Source organism: Macrosteles quadrilineatus, unplaced genomic scaffold, assembly GCF_028750875.1.
Source record: "Macrosteles quadrilineatus isolate MER2022 unplaced genomic scaffold, UCM_ALF_1.0 Scaffold_8__2_contigs__length_117827958, whole genome shotgun sequence".
Taxonomy (NCBI): Eukaryota; Metazoa; Arthropoda; class Insecta; order Hemiptera; family Cicadellidae; genus Macrosteles; species Macrosteles quadrilineatus.
In genome coordinates, this window is record NW_026542601.1 from 79,350,064 (window position 1) to 79,375,730 (window position 25,667).

The window sequence follows — 25,667 nt, forward strand, 5'->3', positions numbered from 1 at the left end:
GATAGTTGAACTTTAATATGAGTATTTGTTGTTTATAGTCTTTAAAATATATAAATATGGTGCTACCTTAGGTCTTTACCATTGGTTAAAACATTCAGTTTACCTAAGTAGTGTTACTATTAATAACGTAAAATTTACAGAATTTCCTTAATATATGAAAGTGGCATTTCAAACAAACATAACTGTTTGCAAATTTTACAACTTGCATGCCATTACATAATATAAAATTTATCATTTTACAATATTTATGAGTGTTTCCTTTACCAATGTACTTAGGCCTTCTCCGGTTGGACTTTCTTACACGTTATGAAATTAGCTTTACTGTGATATGCTACAAGTAACGGGTTTTTAATAATAAAAATAAAAAAATTGATTTTTTTAAATTTGCAAATGCCCATCGTTCAAAATTTTCAAATAGCAACATACGTCAAGTGGTACATCATTTTATAGTTTTTTTTTTATTCTTAACAACTTTATAATTTACACTTACTTCGTATCTCTTTTAGGTATTGTGTAAATAACAAAAAACCTAATTTTCCTATATCAAATGCATGCTATTTGAGTTTAACACTAAAGGCCACATTTCATTTAGGGTTGAACCCAGGCCATGCTGCAGGATCCATGACGTCACACTAGTGGATGGATTTAATTGATAAATTCATTGCCATCACCATTCCCATATATAATATGTTTTGGGTAAATAAACAAGCTGGCTGTTTGTAAGATTTTAATGGTAAGAGTTTAGTACAACTATCCACCACTGTGACGTAGTGTTGCGCTGCCCGTGCTGCAGCATGGCCTAATTTTTTTTGTTACCATTTTTGTAGTAAACTTAACATTAACAATTAATTTTATCACTCAAAATCACGCCAACTAAAATTTAACGCATTTTAGCTTGGGAATTTACGAAGTTCGCCGGGTCAGCTAAACATTTGAAAACTCTCAACTTAAAAAGCCCGAAGAGATAAATCACAGCCAAATCCCAACTCAAACACATCGGCTTGTAAAGGTGTCCATCACGGCGCCGGATTTGGGGAAACAATTTGTAACGATATCGCCGTCAGACACGACACGCCAATCTCAGGTATTGGCAGGCTACAAGTATTTATGTCTCGGATAACGAGTCTAATTGATACGGCGGTCGATGCGGGAGCGATTACACCCTTGTAAAAAGCGCGGGCGCGAAAACCCGCCATTTTTAGGGGTGGAATATCAGCGCGCCATTTATCGTGATCAAGCTGTGGAATTGCTTTGGGGCAAAAACTACGTCCGATGTCAGATAAACCTTGCGATTTTACTGTCCTTCTACGGCGGCTTGTTAATTAATTATCGCATTGTTGAGACTAATTGGCCAGCAATTACCGGTGATAATTGTACATCGGGAATTACTAATTAACTACGTACACATCGTTGGAATCAATTATAGCGAATAGAGGTAGAAGTAAAAAAAAATTGAATGTCAAACGTGCACGATTTTTATTTTTTTCCGGTTATATTTTATAGAAGTAGTAAATTAAATGTTTTATTTAGACTGGTGCGAAAAATCTCTGTCAAAGTTTAATTTTTGCCGAAGTTGGATAGATATCGTTTTTATGTGATCACTGTTGTACTAAATTATCAGTTTTACCTTTTTCAATATTGTTGGACATCTATGTTATAAATGAAATTAATTTCTTATCCAATCATGTTTTGTATGATGTTCACCAAAAGTAAAAATTGGAATGAATTTCAAAAAAATTCACGAAATTGGAAATTGGAATGAAATTCACGTGCACGATTTTTATGTTTTTCTGGTAAATATTTTATAGGAGTATTAAGTGTTTTATTTAGATGGCTGGATGTATTAAAGTTTGCAAAATATGTAAGGGTGTTAAAGTTTAATTATGACAAGCTAGTAGCATAAAAATACTAAATTTTTTGTTTTACCTTTTTCAATATTATTGTTTAACAACATCTATGCTATACTACATCAAATAAATTTCTTTTCTGATAATGTTTTGCATTCAGGAGGATATGATTCCTCATTCTAAAAGAAAGAAAAAAATACACAATTATGAAGGTACGTCCGAAGACGCATATTTACCCAGATATCAGCCATTTTGACTTTTATACATATAAATTGTTATCTTCTAAAACTTTCTAACTGATGTTTAAAAAACGTGGTATGTATATTAAATTTGAAGAGATGTATGTTAAGAAAACAAATAAATAGGTCTGTTTCTTTCTTTTGGAATCATATACCAAAGTCCTGAAACGGTTTCTTATGGCCCCGTATAATTTTAAGACAACTTATACGTTTATTTAAACGTTTATACCGAATACATTTATGCAAATAATAATTTTTCAGATATACGTATAAGAAAATTAAGTTTACCCCTAGATTTACTGGGATCCTTGTAAGTTATTTATTAAATAAATTTAACACTTTTCACAGTTAGTACATGTCATTTATGATTTAGTACTTGTTTGTTTATGCAACATGGGATATTTTTAAAATCTTAAAGTGTAAAAACTAAAGTGAAATCTTATTTTAAGCTTTAAGAAAATAAATGTTAATTGTTCTTTATAATGTAAAAAACATGATATTTTGTTAGCGTACACTTTATATTTTTGTCATTTGACCTACCGTAATATGACAACATCTCGGCTTGTGACAATGGCTTTAAAAGTAAAGATCAACCGACTTAGATAAATTTATTTGGATAGAATAATATCATTATCAACCATCCAACACAATGTGTAGTAAATTTCTTTAGATACAACTTTTATAGGTACATATTATGATTAAGACAAGGTGTCTCAAATAATCAAGTTAAGCTACTCTAAAATTTATCATACATAATGACATACAAGTAGTAGTCCATTAAAACCAGTCGGATAGAGCATGACTGTTGATAACTATTTAATAGTCAATGTTAATTGGTTTCTATAGTACCTGGGGACTGAGCCATGGCTCGTTATGGTTTATTTCTATTGTAAAAACAATATAAAGCCCTGTACACACCGGAGCGATACTTTATCGCTGGGGACGCGCGATACTATTCCTAGAATTTTATCTGCGATACTTGGGCGATAATATCGCAGCGAAAACAGGTGCTTCCACACCAGAGCGGGAAAGGGACGCGCGGGAAAGCCAGTACACCTCAGAGGGTGCGGTGGTTGTGAGACTCCCTAGTTGCAAAAGTGTTGTGTTATAGTTAGTGTTTGTATACTGTACTGTGTGTAAACTTAAAACTATGACATGGTCTGATGAAGAAGAAGCTTTTCTGTTAACTAGCCGTGCTATTATAGAAGATGAGAGAGCAAGGAAAATGTGGGTATACGACATAAATAAAGAACGGCTGCGATTTGGTCGAGTACCATATACGCTCATGACCCAGTTAAGAAAAGATTAAACAAGATTCTACATATTCTGGAATTAATCAGGAATGTTTTGACGAGTTGCTGAGTTTGATTTCTGGCATTATCGAAAAGGAAAGTACCCGCTACCGTGAAGCGAGTGCCGAAGAACGGCTAGCAATCACTTTAAGGTTTTTTTTCTAGGACGCTAGGCACGAGCCTGGGATTGTTTTTCACATTACTTCAGGCTAGACCTAGGGGTTGCGGCATTACCAGTTAGATAAAATCCATTGGTGACTTGGCGGGGATCGAACCCGGGACCTCAGGGACTGAAGTCCCGCGCTCTAACCACTACGCCTGCTCGCTCCCCAATCACTTTAAGGTAAGACTGGTATGTAGATATATTTTTCAATGAGTTGACGGATCAATTAGCATTCCACCCACCTCCATTACAATTACCATTACCTACCATCTCTCTAGTTCGTCTAGTCTGACTAGCAAAACCTCTACAATATGCTGTGCTATAGCTAATACAATATTGTATGAACTATTAAATAGTAACTAGCTGTAACCCGCGGGCTTTGCCCCGTTTAACTTCTTAATTTTCAATCACCCAACATTGGATTGACAGCGGCACTGGAAAAACTATTGATAATTCAAATCAAATGTTTGAGTGTTAAAATAATTAATAAATCCAAGATGTCTGAATGTTTGGGAATTCTATTGTAAATTCTTTAGAAAAACGTAGTTTAATAACAAATAATGAAGACGAACCCTATTTTAAATTTCTAGTTGCTAAAACGTGATATAAATCATAGTGCATCGGGTATGTATAAACAACTTCAAGTAAATGTTCGGTGATACACGAAATGTTGTTGTTTTTACACGTACAGAGAAAAGACAAAACTGAGTAGTTCATCGTTTGGCCACATTGGTATCGCCGCGATACAGCGCTGCAAACAGTGCATGCAGCGTTACCGCGATACTATCGCTACGGTATCGCATTCGCCTCGGTATCGCGTATCGCGGTTCGCTCTGGTGTGTGCGGCTCCATAAGGCTCTATGGTATCGCACGGACCACTGGTATCGCAAGAGAATTTCCAAGAAAAAGTATCGCGCCCGCTCCAGTATCGCATGGAGTATCGCTCTGGTGTGTGCAGGGCTTAAAGGAAACTTACGTTTTAAAATTTTGGCTTTTATTATTTAAGTTCCGGTGGAATTTCATTTTATTATCAATACAGCAGCTATCCAAGCTATGTAAAATATAAAAAATTGTAAAATATACTTTTTAAATAAGAGTGAATCATTGAATTTACGCCAGTGCACTCAAACGGCACCAACACGAAACACTCTTCCACACTGACTTGCTCTATAAGTAATCTTGAATGTAATCTTTGCTCGACAAATACATCAAATGATGATTATCACTCATGGTTGTTATTCTATTCAACCATCATAGTTACTTGGCAACCCATTAGGGTTGCCAAATGTTGATGTTCAAAATTTTTAAATTTTCAAATAAGTTGTGTAGCGAAATACGAATTTTTCTTGAGGTAGTGGCTGTTGCCTATCACGTTTTAGGGCTATAATTCCCTAATTTAAAAATTTGGTCAAAACCCTCCTTCTGGATTTCGAGATATATATTACCATAGACAAATAGAATATTTGTCTCTGGTAAATTGAAAAAATATATCACGAGCGGCATAACACTTTCAAATTGGAAAATCGCGCCTAACCGATTTAGCCGAAGGCGCGGCGGCGTTCGTATTAACAATGGAATTATTGCGCCATTGGCTAATGACAAAGACCGGCAAATTGTTTACGATTGATAACGAATCGAGCGGCGGCAATATTGGGCTTAATCACCCCCCCCCCCCACCCAATAGCACCACAGCACAACCCTAACGCCTCTTTCACACGAAGCGGCGCGCGCCGTACGGCGTCCGCCGCGCGGCGCTGCGCCGGACAAGCGTGTGTCTTCACACTAGTACGGTTTCGTGCGGCGCGCGCCGTACGGCACTCCTAAATATTTATTATTTTCTGTTCAGTTGTGGCTTTTAAATGAATACTCCACTTAAAAGTTCAAATTAAATGAATAGGATAATTTTAAATATAATAAACTAGTGCACCTGTTGCTCGAATTTGAGCAATTGCAAAATATTAAAGGTGTTTTTTTACGAATAACTGTCACTATTTCCGTTGACGTGTGAGAGTCAACTCAAAGATAATGTAACCAATCACTCCACTCCAGTTATCGAAACTGGAAACGAACTCTTTTCGTTTTCAGTTTCGATAGATGGAGTGGAGTGAGCGAACAGATTGTAAAATAAATTCTGATAAAAAAAAACTCTGAAAACGAACGCTCAATCCACTCCATCTATCGAAACTGAAAACGAAAACTCTTGTGTGTATCATGTGTGTACTATGAACAGCTGTAATTAATACAAATTATTCGTCCGTTTAACTAAACAAAATCTTGTCTTCATAAGATATACATTGGGATTTTGATGGCCTGAGGGGCAAAGCCCGAGGACTTTTACTACAGGAATTGAAGAAAGGGGGCGTGTACACAACAAATACTTAATTTTGACACATCGTTTGTAAAAATCTGTCATTATTGACGGAGGAGTAGTATTTCGTAGAAATCACCTTCACGTATTATATATAAGTATTCGTCATATCTGAAAATATTGTATTCTAGAAGTTAAAAAAAATGTTTCATTACGTATAAATTACTAAATTATTAATTGAATACTAAATATTCTCCTCTAGTTATTAAAGGAAAATTTTTGTTTTAATACTTTAAGTTGGTCGATTTGCATGGGATTAACATAAAAATGTATGTTTTGTAATAACTTTAAATATATTATTTTCCGATACAACGATATATGATTTCTTAATTAACTGTTGCACCCTCTTGGTCAGGTAGTTTGCCTAAAATGAGGCAGCGTAGGGGTTGGGCCGTGCGGCGCGCGCCGCACCGTGTGAAAGCTCTCATAAGAACCAATGCACCTTCACCGAGTTGTCCGGCGTGGACGCCGCGCGGCGCTGTCGTCCGGCTCAAGGTGCATCCGGCGGTAACTCGCGCGCCGTGCGGCGAATTCGCCGCGCGGCGCGCGCCGGACATAGTGTGAAAGGACTCATATACTCCCATAGCCCTACGCCGGATCCGGCGGGCGCCGCACGGCGCGCGCCGCGTCGTGTGAAAGAGGCGTAACACTATCACTGCGGAGAAACATGTTTTAAGTTGTAACTCCATCTATCGATAAATATTATAGAAGTTGTTGTGGAGTAAAATTAAGATGAGGTTGGAAAAAAATAGTTATGTGAATAATAAAGTGCGTGGTTTCAAAGTTTTAGTTACACGGGTTAATCATTGATTCAATCTTATATACTAAAAAGACGTTTTCAAAAGTTATGACAGCTAGCCTGGCCATACTACTGGACCGTATTACACGCAGTTGGTACCAAATGAAAGATATTTAAAATTTGTACCGACTTATATTAACGTTGTGATGCAACTTTTTTTATTTACTGCAAACGTTGAATTTTAAAATGTACTAAATCGCAAGGTGTCTTTTTTCATTAATCTTAAATATTGACTTTATTGTTTAGTAACTCGCAAAGGAATTGCATGATCAATTAGAGAAATTCTCACAAATAGAATAGTAGTCATGGTGAAAGTTCTAAGTTAATTTGAAGCAGACGTTTAGCTAATGATCAATTATGATTTGATTATTTTAATATGTTGTGAGTTTTGTTTTCCTTAACTGATTGCACTGAGTAAACTAGTAAAATAATATAACAATAGACACTGTGCTACTAAAGTGTGGCCTATTAGGAAAATACAACTTAGTTTGTACAAGATGGCAAAATTGTTCACACAAGAGTTTCAAAATATAAATAATGTTAAGCATATAGTATAAAAAAATGGATCTTGAATAAAATGTTGTGCGTCCAAATACATAAAATTACCAGGTTCAATGAAACAATTCTGTATTAATTCCCACTTCCAAATATGTATGTCCATAAACACTCTCCCAAAACCTATTTATCAAGATTCTTAAAATACAATTTTTAATTATTGTAATAGAAGTTTTTTAAACAGTTTAAACGACACCTCATAGTCAATATTTATCAGAGACTATTTAAATGTTGCAAAGGGATAATACATAAAACCAGTTTGAATTTATTTAAATAAACCTCTAGCAACAATACTTACAATCCAGCCGATATTTAACTCACTTCACAACATTGAAATCACAATTCTCACAGGTTATGATTAGTTTCGCCACGTGATCAACAATAAAACCATAATCAAAAGCGGAGTAATTTCCTCGGGGAAATCATTTTCCACAGAAGGCTGAGCATTTCACGTTCGCTGTATTCGACGCAATCTTTCCATTACGAGAACGATTATTCAAATTGGATCGCATCGCAGTCGGAAGTCTAAATGGATTTCGTCTATTTTGGACAATAAAACTTCTCGCCAGTCGCTTGACTATTGATCCCGAGTATATAGGCTATTGGACTCTAGGATGCCAAGACAACACGTCTTCTGTACCCATTGACTCGTCTTTCACACTAAAGGCGACTAAGGCACTAAGGTCTTACACACTATCGATCTTTTCCCCGATCAAGACCCCGAACCGAACAGGGAGAAGGGAGGTAAATATCACCAAAATTTCAATCCGAACATTTCCCCGAACAAGACCAAGACGAATTCTACCGAGCGCGGCAAAAGGGAGTTTAGATAGAGATGAAGAGCGTGTGTTAGTGAGAGCGCGGAGGCAGTAATAAATAAAACGGTAATAAAACATGGAATAACATGTTACAGAATGATCATTTTCATTGCCTTTAATAATATTGAAGTTTATATTAATTTTGAAAGAATTTAAGTATAACATCAATTACTATATTATTGATATCATTGATTTAACGATTCAACTTGTAAAATACAGTTTTCAACCTTGACCAAACAAACCACAAAGTTACAACAAAAATGCTAATTATAATATATAAAGGCAAAATATTACCCAACATTTATTTATTATTTCCATATTAAATTAGAACTATCATTCTAGCCCAGGCGGCCGCGGGCAAAAATACAGTATACCGTGACGTATCGTACATCACTCCGTAGTTCGTACATCGGACCGATCTTTTCTTTTACCTTTCACCAAAACACCGCCTCCAGACCGCTCGTCTCCCTGCTCGTCCTGATGTCTGGTTCGCCGTCTGGATCGGTGTACGGACTCCTGACACACTATCGAACATGCTCCCTTCGACCTCCCTTCTCCCTTATCCCTGCTCGGATCAGGGTCTTGATCGGGGGAAAGATCGATAGTGCGTCTTAAACGCCTCAGTTGCATCACAAACCTCCGCGCTCCAGAGACTCTAGGATGTCCAGACCACGACTTCCTACATTACCCGTGGACACCCTCAGTCGCGTGCCGTGTCCAGTGACAGCTGCTTCCTTCGCCAACCTGTCCACCACACACCGCTGACGTTGGACACGAGTACAAAACACCGGACGGAAGTTTCACTTTGATTCGCAGTGAATACGCATCGCTTGATAGCTTAATATCAACAATTTCGGCAATAGATCACCGTGGCTTCCTGCAATAGTGACGTCACGTGCTCACCTTCAACGTCTGTGATGTAAACATGTCAATCAGTAAACAGAGCTGTTTGGAAATTGTCAACCTTTTGTATACAGGATTGCTTTGGAATTTGTACCTATACAGGTTCAATTGATTCGAGAAGGATTTGGAATGGACTTACAGCCTTAAAAATGTGATTCAACAGCCACTACCTCAGGAAAATTCGTTTCTTGCTACACAACTCATTTGAAAATGTAAAAATTTAACATTGGCCTTATGGGTTGCCAAGTAACAATATTAGTTGAACAAGTAAATAGTAAACAAAAGGCTTGTCACACGTGTTTATAACAAGCCATCCACAGTATACTAGCAAATTATAAAATACAGTACAAAGGGAAAAGAACATCAGTTGTAACCATTTAGCAAACATTACACTGAAGATTACTCGATGTAGGGGAGATAGAGCAAGTCAGTGTTGATGAGTGTTCGTGTTGGCACCATTTGAGTGCACTGTCGTCAACTCAATCTTTCACTCTTATTTGGGTAGATTTTACAATTTGTATACACTTTTTATACATAATTTGGACATCTGTATTCATAATAAATTGAAATTCCACTGGAACTTAAATAATAAATGCCAAAATTAGTTATAAAAAACGTGAGTTTCCTTCATATTGCTTTTACAGTCGAAATAAACTAGACCAAGCTCGGCCCCCCGGTACTTATCTATAAAATCTTACATTTTGCATGTGCAGAGTTCTTGGTCACCCTGATACCGTTTTGCAGTCCACTAAGAAGTAGTTATAGTGATAAATAAACGAAGAATCTATAATTTTTTGGACATATCTACAGTAATCTGAATATCTCATATTGTCAACATACCTTGAGCATTTTTCGATTTACATCACCCCCGTTCATCCGTCAATCCTCGTCCGTTGCCCACCGTGACGTCAGACACGCAAGTCTAGTTTGTTACTCGCACGTTTTTTTAACGCCGCTTCTGTAAATAATCCGACCGTTCCGCTCTCTGGAGTGGCTGGAGGGAGTAGAGGGGGTTGCCCGGCAACCAGCCCCTGTTGTCAATCACAACGCATTTCCATCCTAACAGGGTCCCGTCTGTCGCTATGTTTATTTATCCGCCACATCTGTTGTGTATACAGGGTGTTCAGCAAGACCCCCTCCAGAATATATTACGCCCCGGGCGTCATGTGCTTGTTTTGTTTTTAATCCGGTGTATTTAGTAAAGTAGACACGGTGGAGGAAGGTCGTTTTACGTGTTTTTCACAAGCTGATGTGACTAATTAGTGTTTACAAAATAAAACATTGGGATTAAAATTATATAGTTCGGCCGCTTAGAAAACGACCTGCGCGCTAATGCTAAACAAATGCTGGAGGAGGTCGTTTTCTAAGCGGCCGACCTATAGTTGTACATCCGTTTTACTGATAGTTTAAGATTAATGACATGTTGGTTACTTAAAGATATTTAATACACATTGTACACAATTTTTTCCCCTATGTTATCGTTTGTTTTCTCTCATTGCCCTTAATTTAAATTAAAATTTAAAAAATGGCAAAGAGGTTATTTCTAGTAAAATAAAATAAAATTGTTAGTGTCCATTTGAAGTAGAGGCACATAAACAAATTTGTATCCCTATCCAAAGATGAATTTTTAAATAATTCTTATAAAACTATTTATTGTATAAGTTAGTTTAAAAAATGTAAATGTATGCACCACTGTCACCCACGTAATCAAGGTATAGGTTGAAGACATATTTTATTTCGTACATTTTCCCTAACCATCGATAGAGTACATTATAGTTTTCCCAACACGAGCTATATCAAGGTATTTATAGTTCAACTTTGTACACAACTTTACCGATGAAAGTTCGTGTACTTTTTAGTCTGATCTTTTAAAAGACACGAAAAATATACTTTTCCTCTGTTTCAGACGTTTAGCACGTCCCTCTAATTTCCTACACTCTAAATTTTAATTGTACTGGTATTTAGTAACTAAAAGTAATTATTCTCTAACCTACTACTATATATACTTTCAATTTTGTTTACACTATTTTGTTGATATCAATATAAAGATAAATTTGAATACATCGCAATTCCAACCACTATAATTAGCCAGAACAAGTTATCGACAGTGATAATTCCACGATGAGAACGCACAGTGGACGTGTTAAACAACGGGGACTAATAGCAGGATTATCCCGCAATGGAGTCCATATTTTTGGACTGCTTTTAATGAATATTTCCGAGATCCCAGCTTCGCTGCTCGGTTCCCAGGCCGAGGTTTAACAACGTTCACATGCAGCCGAGAATGTATGTTGTAATTTGTTAGGCTTTTATTTGATTTAATATTGTAACATAGAGGGTTTGATTGGAATTTTGTAAGCTTAGACTTGTAGAAAAGTATATGTGAACAAGTATACAGGGTGTTTCCAAATTGTCTGGACATATTTTGTAAACTTGTTCCTTTGGCTAAGACAAACAAAAATGCCATATAAGCATGGGTCTTAAATTACTAGATTTCAGTTTGTCGGTCTGTTTGTGATTTAAAAGAATTGTTTTATATCTTGGGCATTTTTAGATAGAAATTTCAAAATTGGTATAAATGTGTATTTTAGTTAGTTAAAAAAGGGCTTACAAATTTCCGTTCCAATATATCAAGCCGTTTCAATATGGCGGCCATTTAAAATCTTTAATGCAAATTTCATGAAAACTATAAATATTAAGACAATTGTATTTTCAGATCAAAAAGTTAGAGAATTTAAAAATGGTCGCCATATTGAAACGGCTTCAGATTTTGGAACGAAACTTTGTAAGCTCTTTTTACCTACTAAAATACACATTTTTACTAATTTTGAAGTTTCTATCTTGAAAAATTGCCAAGATATAAAATAATTGTTAAAATCACAAACAGGCCGACAAACAGAAATCTAGGCATTTTAGACCCATACTTATATGGCTTTTTATGTTTGTCTTAGCCCAAGGAACAAGTCCACAAAATATGTCCAGACAATTTGGAAACACCCTGTATAGTATAAGTAGTCTGTGCATTAGCTAGAATATACTGTAACGCAAAATACGTTGTTTAATAATGGATAGGCCTATTTTTATCTGTCGAACCAAAACTTAAGTAAGTAGAACTAATATTTTCGCCAAAAGACAAATAAAATTGTCTTAAAAAGCAAATACGTCATCGAATTACTATATCTATTATATTAGTAGAGATTTAGTTATACATCTTGATGTATGCTACTAAACCTGTTTCTCAACACAATATTCACCCTTCTTCCCTTCCCCATACCTCCGTACATCAGACATTTTGTACCCTCCCTAAGATCATCACAACCCTTCATTCTATCAGCATCCCTACTCTTACACCTTTGCCAATATCTCACACACAATTACCTCCACCCTTAACCCAAACTCGGTCACCACCATTTCTGCACTTTAATACCAATTAAATTCGCACATATCTGCCATTTTTACGATGGTGACACATCTGGGTATGTATTTTAAGATGAAGATAAAGGATAAGCGCAGAATGTAAAGAATGAATGTAAAGACGATAAACTTTATACTAACAAAAATCGCATTGTTTTAGGGGGGGTTATTAAAACACAGTAATCAATTACGTCTTATCAAATTTCTAATCTAAAAAGTTGTTGACAATTCCCAGGATCGAAAATTTCGACCTTCTGATTATCAGGCAAACGTCCGATGTTTAAAATGCTACTATCATGGATGAAGTACACCCCCAATGGATGCTACCATACCTACTGCTTCTCTTAGCAGTACACTCCTGCAGTACACCATATACACTTCCCCTTTCCATCTCCAATCCATACATAAGACATCTTCTATCTTCCCCAAAACTATCCTTTAACCCTTTATACTATCCTACACATATTGCCTCCTCCTTCAAACGTAAACTCCATCATCTACTTTATGCCACTTAAAATCGTACATCCCTTGGGCGTTTCTTTGGATACCCCTTTAGGTCAGGGGAAAAACTCGGACGTTTCTTTGGATGCCCCTTTAGGTCAGGGGAACAACTCGGACGTTTCTTTGGATGCCCCTTTAGGTCAGGGGAACAACTCGAAAGTTCAGATAAGGATCCTAAATAGCGCGTTTGCCCTATTTCCCAGCCACTTTACCCTAAGGATTCTCAAACATCACTAACCTGCCAGTCTTGGTGATGATCATCTCGGTTCCCAGCTCGTTGAACTTGTCCCACAATTCCTTGGTCTCCAGATGACACGTGACGTGCCTTAACTCCTCACAGTTGCAGCGCTCCTGAAGAGCAGGGTTGGGGAATCCTCCTGGGCAGCCTGGTCCTGCACCTCCCGCGCCAGAGTCGTCCCCCAGGCCACCCGTCGACGACGAGATCTCCGGTGGAGTGTCGCGGTCCCTCCGCCGGCTGTCGTCTGCAACATGAAGGAGAGTGTGAGAGTTTTGTGATGAATAATGTGTATTTTGGGTTTTTTGGCAGTTTAGTTTGTCTTTAGGAGGAGAGAAAGCAAGGTTATTTAGATTTGGACTGGATTGGATTTTTACGACGAAGTCATTTTGTGTAAAGTTAACTATATAATATCTCTGTTTTTAACTATCATTATCAATTGAGATGGGGACGCCACCTAGGTGTGTAACCCAAATATGAGTGAAAGATTAGTGTAGAGTGGAGTGAGATGATCTGTGGATGTTACTGACTAAGAACAACCAATTATACCCAGCAACATTTTTAAAAGTCCAAAGTGCAACAGTTTCGAACCAACAAAAATATACTGACTTTTCTCAGGCTCGAACCGGCAGCCTTCTAATTACCGAGCATATCTACCAAACTACCAAAATACGTTTTGTAGGGGCCACACATGATTTGAGTGATAGACACAGTTATTTTATCCCAATTATTTAGAGCTCCTTGGGATATTTCTAAGCAATTACCTTGTGGGATTCGTGCCAGCAAGGTGAGTCTGGATTTAACTGGCTGCTGCATTTTCATAAATGAACACATCTGACAACTAAGGAGGATGAATTCTAGGGGGAAATTAATCACTAAGCTAGCAATTATTATGATTTTCCTAACGAAGTTTAACATTATATAACAAGGTTAGGGTTTGCAGCTTTTCCTAACTCTTAAAAGTTGTTAACATAAACACAGTCAAGTACCACAACATTTGTATCTAAAACTTCCAGATAAACTTATTTGAATACAAAATATTTAGTTTAGCTTAATTGTTTATTCTTAATTAAGTGGATTTCTCTTTTAATGTAAATATACATCTACAGTACATTACGATACGATGCCTGTATGATGGCCGAGAATGTTATTGAAGAATAATTGTTTTAATAATTTCTTTGGTTTGTGCCATAGAAAAAATAATTAAATATTGGTATACTTGTCTGTGATAAAGTGTGTCCTCTATTTTCCGGTCATACCACAGGACAGTGGTAGTACACACTAAATATTTTAACTCTGGATAAATACGAAGAAATAAAAAGCAGTTACCAACGCACCTAGGTATTACTAACCTATAAACTACTATGCTATATACAGACATAGTTAACAGACATAGTAGTACTATAGGTAAAAACTAACCTTAAAAAATTATATCCATACAGTACGCTTAAATCCATGGTAGTCAAAATAAAAGTTTTGAAACTAGCTTACTTATTCACACAAACAATCTAACCTTTAATAACACAGTATACCTACTATTTTACTCCACAACCAACCGACTTCCTCATAATTTCTTTTAACCATTGATCTTTACAGCCCCGTATTTTCCCACGGACTACATTAACTACTAACAGTTCAGTATCATTGCCCGGCTATAAGTTAAATAGGTCCGTCCCCAAGATGGCGGCGGTATTTAGCGTTTATACAGTGAGGTGCGGCGAGCGGCACGATTATAACGTACACTGCCGATAAACCATGGATAATTATAGTCTTCACTACCGACACCGACACGGCAACACGGCGGATACCATCGCACGGTCGTGTCACTGGCGACAACACGTAGAACTCGTGTTGGGGAACCGCAATGAAATTATATTTTGACAATATTTCTGATTGTTTACCATCAAGTATCATCTTTGTAAAGGCGCATTAAAATCTAGATCAAGAAGGGGTTGAAGATTGGAGATCGAGAAAGGTTTTTGTTTAGTATGAAAGTGTGAACGTTATATTTTTATTCAATAATCTTTTATATAATTTTATAATGTAGAGCGACGGACAACAAAAGGCTAAGCCTTGCCTAATAAATCAATCGATAAATTATTTCGATCGATAAGATTGTCACAACCGAAATTTACAACTCTTTACAACAGTTGATTTTTACTCCCTAGAGACTAAAAACGCATACTTTAAAAACGGCTGTTTTTGCTGCAGTATGACGAAAAATTTATTTTGTCTTTGAAATTAAGTATCACGTCCTGATTTAGACGGTTTTGAATATTAGAAAGAGAGATTTTTATGCAGGTTAAAATATTTAGATATTGATTTTAACCATGGTATTAGTATTGGTAATAATAATCGCAATTAGAGCTAAGATTTCATCAGAATGTCTCACCGTAAATTTGTTTAGTATTCTCTTTTCAAACGAAGAAAAGAACCATATCATATATCAGGATTAAGACTGCTTTAAAGATTTTAAAACCATTAAGTTTTCCACATAAAAAATACAGTAATACATGTTGAGCCTAATCATGTTGCCAATATTGGCAAAATATCGTAGATCGAATGGAATAGTTTTAACAGGGTTTCAGGTCGTACAACATTTAATTTTTTTCTAAGCTTATTACCATACTCAAGACAGTCTGTGTAAAACAAATATCGGTACAGTTTTTACTTTTTAGTGGTTTAAAACGTTATGGATATTGGACCTAATTATGGTATCTGTTCTAGTGGAATGAATCACAATTTAATGATTTTGACAATATAAAATCTTTAATCATGAACATTAAAAGGTTATATTTTATTTCAGATAAAGTACCGTTGCTTGATCAATACTGCATTAAGGATTTAAACAGCAGTTTGAAAATTAGCCATTGATATTGAATCCGTCCATGTATCGGAATTGGTGAAAGGAATCATAAGTTAAATAATGGATTTTACATTAGGTATTTTTGACGGAATTCATTACAAAACATCTTGACGCATTAGAATAATCAAGAAGGCTTTGTACAGCAAGAGCATCTAAAGCGTTAAAAAAACCGTTTGTTTGATAGTGAACCTATTAATGGCATCATTCGCTCTTCCAATTAACCATTTCCACAGTATAATAGTAAATTATTGTTATTTGCAAATATCAGGCAACTCGGCAGCCAATCAGAATACACTGAAAGGTTATCCAACTTTTTCTAACCTTTGGCTGATATTCTAATCATAAAGTTTCCGCTAGTTCTACTTTGTATTGTTGACTTGAAGTTAAAGTGCTCCATATTAACCATCTGTAGCCAGTTTGTTACAAAGGAGCACTTGTTTTAATGTGGTTCTCTTAAATTGAGACTGTCTTAACTATTTAAGTTATATTTACTCGTTTACTAGGTAGGTTTTCTTCTCTTACAATGATAATTCGTAGGGATGCTTTAGTTTTATAATGATTTGCAATTTCAGTTCGGTGTGGTAAAATGTTAAACTTTTTTAACAAAAACTACGTCAGTGATGTATATACTATCGTATCTTCTATACATATTTTCTAAACCTGGCTTAATCTTTTTCATGAAAAAGAATTAATTTAATACTTCACTGTAATTTCAGTAATGCTTCTTAGACAATTGTAGTAACTGTCTTAAATATAACGTAGTTTAACGACAAGAAATGTTGATTAATTTGAACATTGGCAAGTTGATGATTGATTATATATTACAGTATAAGGACAATAGGTTCACTTTGATCATGTCAATATATTTTTACTGTGTTTTATCTTTTGCAAAACCACAATATTAGCATTGTTTCCTAGTTAATATACATTTCCTATGTAAGCCAATAAAAACTATAAATATAATGTATTATTCAATTCATTACTTTGTTCAGCACGATGTAAACTAAATAATGAAATTTCAAATTTATAAACAAATCTTTTATCTACTTTCATATCTTAGGTTTATTTTCGTTAAATTTATTTGGGACATTGAGTTTGAATAGATAAAAAAACTTATCAAGTTACTAATGTGATGTTACTAAACCGAATACACTAAACCGTTTCTACTGCCTTGTCTAAATAATCTTTCGCCCTGCAATTAATTACAGTATGGTATAACAATGGCACGAATCAGCTAGTACGATTATTTTTTAGCTAATCCTACAGTAAGATTGTTGTAACTTTGAGCACTCACTTTGATATCTTAGTTTCTCTAGACACAGGTAACTAAGTACACGATCGACCAGCTCGCTCTAATCTTCAAGATTGCATAAGCTTCATTATTGGAGCACGGTGATTATAGACGTGGGATATAGAATGTGCTACCAGCAGCTACTAGTAGCAGGCCACCCAACAACAGCTACTAGTAGACCACCCACACTATCAATAGCCAACTGCAGTGGGTGGGAATGAATATGAACATTTAAAAAGCGAAAAAAGAACATTCTAAGGAAAAAATAAAATATTCTAGCTACTGTTGCAAAACTAAATATTGTTCCTTATATAATTTTGATTCAAATTAAAATTAAAATAATCTAAGTTGTTAACTTTAAGGAGAAAGTTATCACTAACCTTAAATGTAGTTAAAGTATTTCAAGAGATGTGAAAGATTTTTATTTGAATGTGAAACATAGAACTCACAGTGGCGTAGACAAAGTATAGAGTTACTAAGAACATCTAATATCCAATTTTAAATTCATCTCTGTGACAACCCCCTAAAAGTTTTAACTTTAACTTTAAGCTAAAAAATAGCTCTAGCTTGTTAAAATAATACAAAGTCAAACTACCACTTTTAACGCAATAAATACTATGGCTTTTATTTAGGAGATGTGTAGGTAAATTCTGAAAACTCTATCTATTATTTGGATTGCATCCTACCGAAGGATAGTGTTGGATTTCACAAATATGTTCCCAATGAAAGGAAACATTTTGATCCTGTTTATTTATAATATAAATTAAATTTAATAATCTTAGCCGTAAGACTTATTGATGTTTCTTTCTTATAGCAGTCTCTACAGTGTATTTTCCCCCTGTATGTAGGTAGGATTGGGTAAAAATAGCCAGATAACTGAAGAGGTCTATTAAAAGGTGATACGAATTATAATACATTATAATTAAAACACGAAATGGTCAAAGGTACTACACAACCTTAAGAAACATGTGATGTTAGTTATTCAATTAAAAGTCCATTGTTTAAACCTTTAAAATTATTAACTTAATTTGGCTACATGAAATCGACTAAGACGTAAAGTGATAAAATTTAGCCTTACAATATACCACTACCCACATACATCTATTATCCTAAAGATATAAATTAGGGCTCTAACTCTATTAACGTGAAAACATTTTTATCAATCATTCTTATGCATATAAATGGATTAACTAACAAAATTGAATGTTTGTATATATGTTAATCTTCATGTAATATAGATTTCTACTTTCATGATATTTCTGCTGGATAACTTGAATTTGAAAAGTGTTGAAACACTCTTCAAATTCTCATCACAGCCCAAAGCATTGTAGAGTTAACTTAATCAGGTAAGCATATTCGACCATTTCAACTTCTTTCATAAATCATATGCTTCTTTGATACTACCAAAAGGCTCTTAAATTATCCTCTTTTAAACTAATGTAGTTCGAAAAGCCATAACAAATCAAATACATGAACATTTAACGATTTCTTCTGACCAAGAATGCTAACTCCAGAAAATGCTCGTTCATTAAACACAAAGATCCACGGGATTTTGAGAAAATTACTAACGTAGCATTAAAATTATCCAGTTTCTATCTAGTTTATCCATGTTAGTGCCTTCTTTTAGTTTTGTGCCTTGTTGATTGGTTTTGCTTCGTACTATTAACTTAAAGGTGTAATAATGATTTACCTTGGTGCACTGGTTAAGCTTATGGCTATAGTGGTTATACTTACGTTTGGACAAATATAGTCTGTGATTTGTAGAAATTAATTAACGAGCAGCTTTAAAACATTACAATATTAAACGTAGCCTCAACGCCTATATGTGAGTCGTTTTCTAGATTAATTGTTAATAAAAGCTTAACATACGGTACTGTTAATATTTTAAGTGTCTCGTAGGTGTAGTGTAGCCTATATAGTAGGTAGTGTTTCAGGTAGTGTTTATATAGTAGGTTAGAAATGTTGTTGTATTGGATCAGAAAATGTTTCGAACACCTGTATGTTTTCCACTAATCATTTAGGCTTTCCAGTATCAACAAATAATAATTACCCACTACTATATAACAACAACTTATTTGCACAGTGTTGCAGCTTTCATTAAAGTAGCTTATTTCATTTACAAAACAACCAATTTAGACTTCCATCCAGAAAAATTGCCTTCAAAAAATATCGGTGCATAATACATTTTTATTTAGTATTCTAAATGCATCTTTATATTAAAGATAGACTATCATAAAAACCCTGTAGTGAATTTTAAAATAGCCATTTATGATTGATATTAACCAACTGAATGAATAAAATTTTGTAATTTTCATAGTGGACTTATAAGAATCGGAATACTATACCAATAGTTCGCTTGTTCTAAAATACTACAACTTATACCTTTTTTTAACATTTAGGTTTCATTTTATTTTGATAATGATATTTGTGGACTAGTTTATTTTGTGCGTTGGCTCGTTATGTTAAAAATAAAATACCCCCGCCGCAGCAAACCTGCCGACTAAGCGAATTTCCATTTGTCTGAATTGATTTTCAGTTAAATATATTTTAATAACATTAGGTTTAACGAGTACCTAGGTTTGCTGCTACAAGGAAACTAATAAAGCGTGTTTTTGAGTAAAATATTGATAGCTTAGTACAAAATAAATAAATTTGCCAAGTTTGATCAAAATATATCCATAAACAAGCAAACTACAACATTTGACAATATTCTCCATAAGAATAACATGGGAATTTTAAATTTACAATTTTTTTTTATTTTCTCCGTTACTAATAATTGAACAAAAATACTTTTATATACTAAATTATTTGTTTTTTAAGCTCTTTAAAAAGGTCTAAAGAGAAATCGGGAAATTTTGTGTTTTGAGGGTCAAAAGTGAGAAAAACCAATTTTTACCCCATAAAACCCCCCGTAAAGCCCCGTTCCCATGGTCCGATCGTGCTGGTTCGCGAACTCATTCAAGTTTATCCCGCTTTACACCTTTAAACCAAATTTCATCAAAATCGGACAAAAATTACTCAAGTTATCGCGTTCACGGACGTATATATATATATATATAAGTCTATATATATATACATATATAAAAATTTGAACGAATGGTGTTTTTGGCCTCTGGGGACATCAAAATGAAAAAGTAAATCGGTCCCGGGTCTAGGTATTACCGTGCCACCTACGGTAATAGCTACTTCCCTATAGGGAAATTCGCTAATAAAATAATAATGTTAAAATAAATTTATAATAAATATGTTGAAGGTCTCAAACAGCTTTAGAATTAGTTGTTGTTCTTATAATTAATTTTAGACAAACTTTTCAGTAATATTATCCGTACTAATATCAGTCCAATTGAATTTATATATGTACAATTGAATAGAAATATGTATTAATGCATCTACAATTTATTTCATATATGGAAAATTCACATAAGCCAGTAATAACTTTTATAACAGTAATAGGGTGTACATTGATATATTGTCTAACATTTGGTGGCTAGTCTACTGTATCTATATACATCGATGGAAATATGTATGCTAAAAATACTGTAGTGACAGAATGTTATTATTTTCATTGTATTTCACCTTATAGGAATTTAAATAAAATTACAAAAAAATTTTACTTCCATAATGGTATGACTTATTACATTTCATAAATTTTATGGTTTTTTTTACTTTTTCAAAATATTTTTTTTTTCTTTTTCAATGCGTACATAACAAACACTAGACCACAAGGCTAAAACAGGCAGGCTAAGATCCATAAAAAGCAAAGAAGTGATATATTGCACTTTACCCACTTATTCGGGGCAGAATAAATGCTTCATTAGATTCATTAAGCTCTTGCATGTTTTCTTATCAGGTGGTCATAAAGGAAGTGGAACAGAACGAACACAAGATCAGATGTTTATGAACAAACTTCTTGCGAGGCGACTTTTCTTATTTACCCTGTTGAAAAGTGGGTCGCATAAATTAAAAGTTTAAATGTTATTTGTCAAGGTTCAACTTGGCATTTTCCTATTCCATTGGTTTAGTTTGTGATAGGGGTTAAAGTATATGTTGAAATGATCAAACTACATATTTAAATGAAAAAAAAAAATCTGTACTGTATGCGAAAGTTTATTATTTTTGTAGAAGGGAGTGCCCGTTCTGTAAAACCTTTTAACTGAATAGTGCAAATGACGTTTTATCAACATAGCTGTAGATTTATTATGGAACTTTAAAAATCGACGGCTCCGGACCAATAAGAAATTGTAGTAGCCTAGATACGCGTTAACCTTTTTTATTTAAGATTCAGCTGTTTATGAATAGAAAATTTAAAAATTTATCATGTACCTCAAGCTTAAAAAGCTTAATTAATTTTCAATTTTTTAAATTTGTATTCAAGAGATTACTGTATTTTAGTTTATACATAGTAGATTCTAGTAGCCTACTGTAGACAGAAGAGGTTTTTATATATCATAAAATACTGGTAGTGACGATACAAATAAACCAACAAACTAAGAGAGTAAGTACCTTTATTTATTTGTAAACAATATGCTGCTAAAAATTCAAAATGTACTTAAACAATTAATTACAGAAAGTGAAACATTTGAATAAATTGGTGTTTAATAATGATGATAAAGTGAATATATGATAAAATGCTGAAATAGGCCCTAGATATAACCATGAATATTTGGCTTTGAATAAATGATCCTGACTAATGAAACAGCTGATTTTAGTCAGTCACAAAGCGACACAGATCATCTCACATTCCATACTCATCCTTCACTCACATTTTGGGCCACAACAGCGCCTAGGTGGCTTCTAAATTTCATAATGACAATTTTAATGATAATTTATATTATGAATAATGTTGCTGTGAATAAGTTAATTTATAAAAAAACCTTCATACTGTTTGTTCATTTAGGATGGTTGATAAACACTTTTTGCTGTTCGTTCAAAATTCCTTACCTTCCATTGCAAATATTACGTTTTCAAAAATGTACCGCTACATTTCAAAGAATTATACAATGACCGAATCTTTGGTGAAAGATTTAGTAAACTACAACTTTATAACAATAGTATTATATCGATATAACAATTAGTAGGCCTATGTTTGTCACTCGAAATCGAGCAAAATTTAGTTTAGTTAATCGACCGCCCAATTTTTGGATTATTTTAGATGATTATTTTTGACATTTCCAAGTTTCACTTAGTTCAACAAACATATTTTGTTTGTGCAGGTTCTGTGATCTGTGGTAGAGCCGGACTTCTGACAACAAACATCGTAGTTCCGCTCGCCGCCGCAGCTACCGCGAGCGCAGCACTGTACGCGTGTGGCAACTCTGCTGAACTACTTGTCTGGTTTTAAAATTTCTGATTTTTTTTAAATATAGGTACATGTGGAAATTTGTGAATTTTAGTACTTCATTATTTGAATTTACATATTTTTTTCGGAATTTCCTTGACAAATTAAAAGGCTATATTTTGTGGCAACGAGAGCAATTTATCATTTGATTGTAAACTAAAATTTTGGACCACAACGTGCAATACACTATAGAGCAATTAGACTATTCTGGTAATGGTAATGATTGTTAAGGTTATATTGTGATCTTATTTAGTTTTATGCCAGGATCGATGTATTTTAAATAAATATTCATTTTATTATTGTTGGGATATTGTGTACATGTATTTTTATTAAACATATAGTGTAAAGGCCGCAAGTGAGTTACATGTATACAATTTGTACAGGGATAAATGTATCCTCGTAGACCTATAGGTATTAAATTCTGATTAATTGTCTTAATCACAATTATCATATTAGATGTTTATGGCATAATTCTATAAACTCAAATATAAAAATAATATTCAATCGTGTAAATTGAGATTATTGATTGATCTTTAGATTAAAATTTGAGTTAAAATTCAAACTACTTGCAAGCAATACAATTAGTGAATAGATTTAAATTCATTTGTCTATTTAAAGTATCGTCGTTATACTTTTATACAATATGCAATTTAAAAAGTGCGGAACTCTTTGAAAGTAAAAATATTGCTGTATTATCTTTATTTTTTTACTATAATGGATATGTAGCACTTTTTAAATGAACATTATGGCTATGTCCCGTATTATTTGAAACAGGAAAAAGAAGAAGAAGAACTCTAAGATAGACCAACTGTGATACAGTTAATACGAATAATTTATGATCATGCTTTCTAAAGTTAAGTTGTCAACATTTTAAGGTTTGTGCTTTTATGACTTCCCAGCAGGCTTTACCTGGTATGTTGACATTAACAGTGTAGGTACCATGACACTAATTGAATGTTTTTGCTTTAATAGTTTATCATAGACGTTCATGTGTATTTTCAAATGTGTGAAATGTTTTGTACAAGTTAATGAGGAGGTAAAATAAACATCAATGACAATAACTTCTCATCATGACAGTATTATTTACTTAGTCATACGTATTTAGAATTAGTTCTCCAGTGAGTATGAGATCCACTGACAATACTGTTATGAATGCAATAACATGAAGCCTATCATATAAATACATTATATAACATATAACATGCTAGCTACACGTGGTCTATTTGCTATGACATCTTAAGTAAACAAAGTTAGTCACTTTCATTGTTTTGCAATGGATATTCAAGAAGTTCTTCCTAGTTTAATATAGGCTAATTTAAGAAGTCTTTATCCTTCCTCACTTCTTATCAATTACAATTTACTTAACATGTTGATCGTATCACTCCTATGGTTAACACTAGTATAATTTAGTTTAAGAAGTCTTTAAGAATATCCCTTCTCACTTTGATTGATGTACAATATTCAAGAAGTTCTTACTAAATTAATTTAATTCAAGAAGTCTTCATCCTTCCTCACTTCTTATCAATTACACTTGACTTAACATGTTTATCTTATCACTTCTGTGGTTAACACTAGTATAATTTAGTTTAAGAAGTCTTTAAGAATATCCCTTCTCACTTTGATTGATGTACAATATTCAAGAAGTTCTTACTAGGTTAATTTAATTCAAGAAGTCATTAAGAATAAGCTTCCTCACTTTGATTGCTGTACAGTATTTAAGAAGTTCTTACTAGTTTAGTTTAATTTAAGAAGTCTTTAAGAATAAGCTTCCTCACTTTGATTGTTGTACAATATTCAAGAAGGCCTTACTAGTTAAATTTCTTTATCCTTCCTCACTTTTTATCAATTCCACTTGACTTAACATGATCTTTTCACTTCTATGGTTAATATTAGTTTAATTTAATTTAAGAAGTCTTTAAGAATATCCTTCCTCACTTCCTAACTACACTTTACTTAACATGTTTATCTTATCACCATGGTATTATGATTGTCATTCCTTTTAGAATACTTATCTCATTTCTAAAGCATCTTCCCGATGATTTTCCAGGTAACTTATTCCTAGTTTACCTGGAGACGAGTCCTCCTTCCTGGAACTCCTCTTGGTCCTCGGTCTGTCCTGTCGTGCCATGATCGCGGCGATGGAGAAGTCTGTGGCTCCTGGCCTCAGAGAACACTCGTCCATCATCCTTCCATGTCTCCACACGCCACTCACACACGCGGCCACGCTCGGCGGCAAACTGCTGCCATTTTTCCACACTCCGCTCGGATTAGAAAAGTTACGGGATCGCGAGGGGGGATCAATCCGATGACAGGGGGGGAGGTAGGGAGGAGCTTCGCGATCAAATCCTTCCGCCACACTCACCGAAGACTTTATGACAACGCTATTGTTAATTTCCTCCTTGATTTCGGCTTGACCGCCGCGGCCGGCTATTGGAAAGCGCGCCTCGTATTGGTGGTTGATGAGGGGTTTTTTATTGGCGGGCGGGCCGGCCCCTCCCCCTTGGTGGGGGGGAGCGTGCTGCACCGCTCCTTGGAGCTCTACCTTGTGTACCGTCTTGTTCCTCGAGATGTATAAACACTTGGTGATTAACAGATAAAATTCACGAGTAAACAATTGAGTAGAATGTCGTTTGCGTAGAAAAAGTGTGTGAAAAAAGTTAATTTATGGCTATGAATGTTATAAATAATTTATTCTGTTGGATTTTATTTAAAAAACAAAAATACTGTAACTTAAAGCTACAGTAAAAAATACAAAAAATACAAATCAGTGTAAAAATACTGTTGTGTACTTGAAAGAGGGAAAACCTTTAATTATACCGATATTCTTTTAATTGTACAAAATTAAAGTTTGGAAAGGTAAAGGAAAAATGTAACATAAATTAATTGGTTTGTCCAAATCCTTATAGAAAATTGTTTTTTTCACACAATTCTAACGTTATATTTTACGTTCTATAATATTTGTTGCACTTTGAACTAACTAAAGATCCGAAAACGGCTTGATTAGTAGAACAAAATTATACAAAATGTAACATAATTGA

The 25,667-nt window shown here is 34.4% G+C and overlaps 1 protein-coding gene across 1 annotated transcript in view; it reads right to left on the reverse strand.

Moving 5' to 3' along the window:
* LOC129000496 (T-box transcription factor TBX20-like) overlaps positions 1–24,899 on the reverse strand; it is a 56,882-nt gene extending 31,983 nt beyond the window's left edge. Inside the window, exons 1-2 of the mRNA XM_054427458.1 lie at positions 24,697–24,899; positions 13,138–13,381 (exon numbers count right to left, since the gene is read on the reverse strand). Of these exons, the coding sequence (XP_054283433.1) occupies positions 13,138–13,381; positions 24,697–24,814 (362 nt within the window). The 5' untranslated portion in view covers positions 24,815–24,899. The remainder of the gene's footprint in view (positions 1–13,137; positions 13,382–24,696) is intronic.
* Positions 24,900–25,667: the final 768 nt, after the last annotated feature.